Genomic DNA, 6,617 nt, shown 5'->3' on the forward strand with positions numbered 1-6,617 from the left:
TACCTAGTATAGGTTGCTTCTAAAGAAAGCTGAAAGATACAACTCAGAAGCTCCTGCTACAATTGAACTAGAATTAAAGGCAGTTACATGGAACTGGTTCTTCAATTTGGTTCATGTAGCTTCAGGTTCGCACCCTTGAATTTCACTGGAATTGCTCCCAAAATGCCTTGCTATTTTGCTCTCAATTCTTGCTTTACTTCTGTATGTGTGCGTCGCATGTAAAAGAGAACAAACTAATATTTATAGAGTTAGTAGAATAAGGATTAACTAGAGGTCTGGTTCTTTACTCTTCCTTTGTGGAATAGTTTTAGTTAACTTCAACTACTAAGTCTTTCCTTATCTTGGATAGAGTTCTCTTCAAGTAAGGAGTCATGTTCCTTATCAAATATGCAATCTTTTCGTTCATGAATTATCAGAAATAACCACTTATAGTTATCTCTTGCATGTGCATGCTTTTTGCTTAATTCTTATCATAACATGGGTATAGTATCCATAAACCTGGTTCATGTATGTATTCATTTGTTAATCATCAAAACTTATACCGCTCAGGTGAATAATATCCCGCTTTTTGATGACGCCAAATAATGTGCTGTTCAGAAGCATGGAATCTTTTTCAACTCAGCTCAACATCAAACACAGTGTCAGAACACTTTCCATTTAAAGTCACAAATCATCAAGGACCAGGTTCATTAGGTTTAAACATTTCTTTAAAGTCATAAATCATCAAGGACCAGATTCATTAGGTTATAAACTCCACAGTCCAAAGCAAAAGGACACCTTAACTTTTCCCCCTTTTAGCATCATCGAAAAATTACATGGGCGAGGTGGTAACTGAGGGCAAGAAAGTTGGATATATATGTGCAATGGTGTCAACTGACACCCCTTCTTCGGAAAATTACATTGTGTAACTAGGCAAAAAATCTTTTTAATGTATATGTACTATATAATGACTCCCCTTGGCTTCTTCATGGATTTACTCCTTTATAGTTTGACACCCCTTAGTGAAATTTCTGGTTCCGCCACTGATGCTAGTTAGTTGGAGAATCGCCACCCAAATCAGTGAGACAGCAACAGTTCATGTCAAGAACTAATTATACGTGCTCTAACGATTTAAGTTTTTAAATGAAATGGTCGCACAATTGAACATTCAACTTCTTCTCGCGACCAAGCGAGTCTTCTTTATGTTAATTGGCGCACTTTGGCTTCATCCTCTTGATTGATGTGATGTTCCCTGGTATTTGAGCTTTTTGCGGCCAACTCATATTTTTGTTGAAACCCATTACTTCGGAAAGTAGTAAAAATGCGACGATGATACGTTCTCTTGTAGTTACATATTTGACATTCTCAAGTTCTTTGATGCCGCAATAGGACAAGCCGAGAAGCGTTTCTAGATATTGCCTTATGGTTCGTACTTCCTGTTTTATTTTGGTTTATATCGCATTCGAAGATATCTTGGTTAACTATGGAGTTGGTTCAGACCTACGAGAATGATCCTTTTCTCGACATAATATACCTGTGCTGTTTTTAAAGCTTTTTGAAAGATTCTAATTCTCTAAACGTATGCAGTGATCCGTCTTCCTGATCTAGTGTTCACATCCACATCTTTAAGTGCTTTTTTTAAAAGTTTACTGATATCGTATTGCTTATTGAACAACTTGAAAAAGAATTGTGTTTGTTCGTAAAAGTTGAAGTAATTTTAATTCTTGATGGCACTAGAAACGAACTGATTGATTCTTAAGGCCTTTCTTCTCTTTGTAAAAATACTTGCTAAATTCTTGGCAGATTCTGATGTACTGAACACCAAAAGGAATACTTCTACTCGAGGTTTAATTTTCTCGGTAAGGAATTTAACGAGCAAGCAGTGAGAATACCAGACATGTAATGCAGCTTCTATCATTAAAATCTGTTTGGTATGTGAACAAAACTTGCTTAGCGACACAGGGCCATTGAACGCCTATAAACAAGTGAACTGACAAAGGCAAAAACTATGGAATCAAATGTACATAATTGTATACATGTAAAAAGTATCACAAGAACTTACAAGAATGGGATAAGCAAGAAGCAGGATCAGCTAGAATTTTGGTAATTTCATTCCCATATAGCACCACATTTACAGCAAAAAGTGAGGAGCCCAAGGGCAAGAACTCCATGTATAAAGAGATAAGTATTACTAGCTCACTCATATTCAAATATTATTTCCCTCCCATCAAATGTATGTACAGCTCTATAGCTTGAGTGTCGACTATTCAACCTTCCCAAATCGCTGATCAATGACCATTATATTGCCTCTCAGTAAGTACACCAGAGTGATAAACATTTAGGTGATACATTGCCTCTGGCACCAATTCCTTTAACTCAGGATGTGCAGCAAATAATGAGCGATCTACTCCCTCGAGAGCAGTGAATACTCGTGCTTGTTCCAGAGCCTCACTGTTACCAGCATGTGATACTAGGTAGCAGAGGAGAATCAATCCATTCAATTTTGATTGTTCATTTCCTCTCAACAGTCTCATTACAGGAGGAACACCTCTGAATTCGATAATTGTTTTTGAGTGCTCCATACCCAAGAAATTCTGAGGACAAGTAAACTTCCCAAGTGAGGCAGCAGCTTCTGCTGCTACGTCTAGGTTCCTATTACTAAGTTGCTCGACTAAAGGACCAATTACACGTGTTTCTCTAGCTGGAAATGTCCTAGCAAGTGAACCAACTGATCTAACAGCTGGAATCTGCAGTGTCGGGTTATCAGATTCTTTAATCACCCGCAACAACTGATCCACAACAGCCTTTGCAGCAGGGGAATTTGTCTTGAAAGCAGCCCTTCTAAGATCAGCATTTGATTCAGCAGCAGCAGTTATTTCCATTATCGTCATCAAGCAATTAAGCTGCAAATCTCCTTGTTCTCTCTCAACAAGCTTAGCTAAACAAAGCAAACCTTTGGTCTCTGTTATCCTCTTACTAATCACAACGCTTCCCTTGGAAAGCATCCACAGAGCCTTAGCACAGCTAACCTTCAGCTGATACTTCATTTCCGGCTTCTCATTCTCTTTTTCTTTCCTGTAACTCCCACCTTTACTACTCCCATCAGAATAATGCACTGACAATGGCGATCCAGGCACACGTCTATAACTATACAACCCCGACGAATTCTTCTCCAACTCCTTATTAATCTGCACAAGGGAATGTATGCTTTGCTTCCCATTTCCCAATTTCGGATCATCTATTGGAATATCATACGATAACAATGTCACAAGCGGCCTAATGACATTCTCCCTAGCAAACTCCTCTTGAGCTAATAAACTATGATCCGCCATTCTTGCCACTAAATCAGCCAACTCAATTTGGACCCTCGTCGGGGAATCCCCCAATAATTGAACTATTATCGGTACCCCTACTTCACGAACAATTTCCCGAACCCTTTCTTCGTCATTAGCCAGATAAGAAAGCGCCCCAGCAGCAGCAATTTGAGCATCTGGGGATGATGATTTGTCCTTCAAGAGCTTTAACAAAGGAAAAATTCCACCTTCTTCAACTATAATTTTCTTATTTCTATCATTATCTCTAGCAAGTGAAGCTAATTCATTAGCAGACTCAATTCTATCATTCAATTGACCCAAATATAATGAAGCAATAAATGACCAAACCCAAGAAATAATCGGGTCATTACTAGCAATTGGCGGAAGAGAAAGTACAATTCCACCACCACCACCAACACCACCACTATCATAGTCAAAGATGCTGAGGAGCCACGTCATATCGGCTATTGAAGATTCCAGAAGGTTATTTACCTTACGAAAATCGGCGGCTGTGACGATTCTGACAACACGGCGGAGGATTCCCCGCCGCTTGCACTTGCGAACTAGGGTTAAGGCCCGGTCCAGATTCTTGGAAACATCGGCGACGATTCGACGAACCGGACGTTCATAAAGAGAACTGGTAGTAGAGGTGTTGAACCGGGCAACGGACCGGAGCATCTGAGAGAGACGGTCGGCTTGTCTTCCAACCTCGGCACAGTCGGTTTTGAAGAAGTCGGCTTCATCGGCTGCTTGTCTAATTCGGTCGGATATTAGAATCGGAAATGATAACACTTCTTCTATTCGCTTATCCTCCATTTCCATGGCCGCCATGGAACCACAATTATTGAAAAAACTTGTATTTTTTGACAAATGGGAAGCTGTTTACTGAGGTTTTGGGTTGACGGACGCAGGACGCTTTCTTTTATTGTTTTATGTTTTATGTTTTATTTTTTATTTTTTACTGTTCTTTGTTATTTTATTATTTTCTTTCTTCTGGGACCAAAGGAAGTTTTGGTTTGATTCTGTTCGGACAATATACTCCTATGTCTACATCGCATGTTTGTGTCGTTTGTGTTTTAAAAGTTTTTTTCTGGGAAATTGCGTAATATATTTTTTTAGGCCTGTGGACTCCGTTGAGAGTCCGAAAGACCCACGCACAGGAGTCGGGAACCAAAATGTTATTTTTTCGAACTCAAACTATATAAATAGGTGACAAAAAAATTGACCTTTTTATATATAGCGCCATAATACCTGGCGCTATATACTAACAGTAACGGCACCTTTAAGGTATAGGATCAGCTATTGTGACGCTATACTGTAAAAGCTGACATGACCAGGTATAGCGCCTGTCACACCTCCTTTTTGCGCCCCCTCCCCGAAGGGTTAAGTGCGCGAGGGGAGTTTTTCCAATTTAAGTGACAATATTCGAAATGGAATTATTTATTTAATTCAGAGTCGCCACTTGGGAAAGGTTTGGCTTTTGGTGTCCCAAGTCACCGGTTTATCTTGAATCCCAAATCGAAGAAATTTTCGACTTTTCCAAATGAAGTCTGCGAACCAAAAATTCTAAGTAAGGAATTCTGTTGACCCGAGGGAAGGTGTTAGGCATCCTCGAATCCCGTGGTTCTAGCACGGTCGCTTAAATTGTTATAATGGCTAAATATCTGATTTAAGTATATGTTATGACTTACGTGCTTTTATTAAGTTCAAACCGCTTTTATTATTATCATTTATTTTTATAGAATTGCAACGTCGGGAAAATGCATCTCGAACCACGTCACAATCAATGCACCCGTGGTTGTTAACACATTTCGACTCCGTTGAGATTTGGATTTGGGTCACATCAATGTACACCCGAATTTAAGAATATAATTTAATTAAACCGTGCCTAAAAAGTCTAAACGCGTTATTATTTTTGAGGAAGGCCATGAAATTCACTAAACGGCCTGTCCTGAATTCTAAATATTTATTATGGTTAATTATTGAGGGCCCCGCAATTTACATTTTTATTTGGCGAGGCTCGTCTCATTATTTTAGAAGGAACATCCTAAAACGACTACATTTCTAATGTGTTTGTCTCTAAAAATAGAAGAAAAGATGCATGCTAATTCAATTATATGCTTTGGCCAAATCCAGATTTTGGTTAATCGTCTGATTAATTATTTACAGAGTGAAGAAACGTTGTACCTCATGAAACATGCTTTTAGTTTGATAGAAGAATTATATACAAGATTGATGAAATGCTACGGCTACTACAAGAGCTCCTTAACTTTAACTTATTTAGACAGGATTAATTAAAACCACTTATTAGAAGATGCGACTAATGATATTTGAAACTCATCCTATAAACTGCCTAATGAAGCTGAAACTCGAGAATCTGAAACTGTATTGTATATTTTTTTGCGAAATTGAAACGGACCGTTCACCCTACATATTCAAAACATGCTGAAGAACGAGTTTGAATTAACAATCACACTAATGGTTGCATATGCCATGAATTATAGTTACATCTTGTATATCATTAAACGAATTACATATCGTGATTTAGATCGGCATAAGTTTCGATTAAATACACACTTGCTAATATATTCTCTATTGAACTACAAACTAAAATTTACATAACTTAACAACATTTATAAAGGGTTGTAAATAGAACAAACAGATGATTATAATTCCTTCAAACTTTTCGATTCATGCTTTTCGTTGTTACAATCAGTTACACAAATATGGAGGCTTGAAAGGTGTACCTGGAAATGCTTATAACGAAGAAGCAGGGAAGTCAGTTAGACATATGGTAGCATACACCAAACAGCAGCAGTAACAGCAGATAGTAACAGAACAAATCCCAGTGCAAGATGCAACTATAGCCAATGGGAAGAGGCAGCAAAATGACAGCAATAAGCAGGGGAGTGGACTCAGAATTCAGACAATCCAATTCCAAGAGAAAGCAAGCCAATACGAACCAAATAACAAAACCTAGCTGATACTTGAGAGGAAATCAGCACTTATTTGAACAGGTTGAACCAACTAAGAATCGAACAAACAGCAGGAAGAAAACAGTTTCTGATTTTTGTGATATCCCTCTCCCTATCTCATTTCTTTTCAAAATTCAATGTCAATTTTCAGTCTTAAAATCTATTTGAGCTATCAAAAAGAATTCTTTCTCAGTGTTCTCTCTTTTTCCAGAACTCAGCTCTCAATATTCAATCTCAGTTTTTTATGTGTATCTCTCTCTTTCTGTATGCGTGTAACTCTTTCTTAGAACTTCAGCTCTCCTTCTTCTTAGTTCTCTCTGTTCTCTTATGTCTGTCTGTCTCTCCCTAT

At 38.1% G+C, this 6,617-nt stretch overlaps 1 protein-coding gene across 1 annotated transcript; it reads right to left on the bottom strand.

Annotated features, from left to right (window-relative positions):
* Positions 1–1,959: 1,959 nt before the first annotated feature.
* Positions 1,960–4,234, bottom strand: LOC104225205 (uncharacterized). Its single transcript, XM_009776973.2, has one exon. The coding sequence runs from the start codon at positions 4,122–4,124 to the stop codon at positions 2,268–2,270; it is 1,857 nt and encodes a 618-aa protein (XP_009775275.1). The 5' UTR covers positions 4,125–4,234; the 3' UTR covers positions 1,960–2,267.
* Positions 4,235–6,617: the final 2,383 nt, after the last annotated feature.

The sequence above is a fragment of the Nicotiana sylvestris genome, chromosome 4 (genome assembly GCF_000393655.2).
Source record: "Nicotiana sylvestris chromosome 4, ASM39365v2, whole genome shotgun sequence".
Taxonomy (NCBI): Eukaryota; Viridiplantae; Streptophyta; class Magnoliopsida; order Solanales; family Solanaceae; genus Nicotiana; species Nicotiana sylvestris.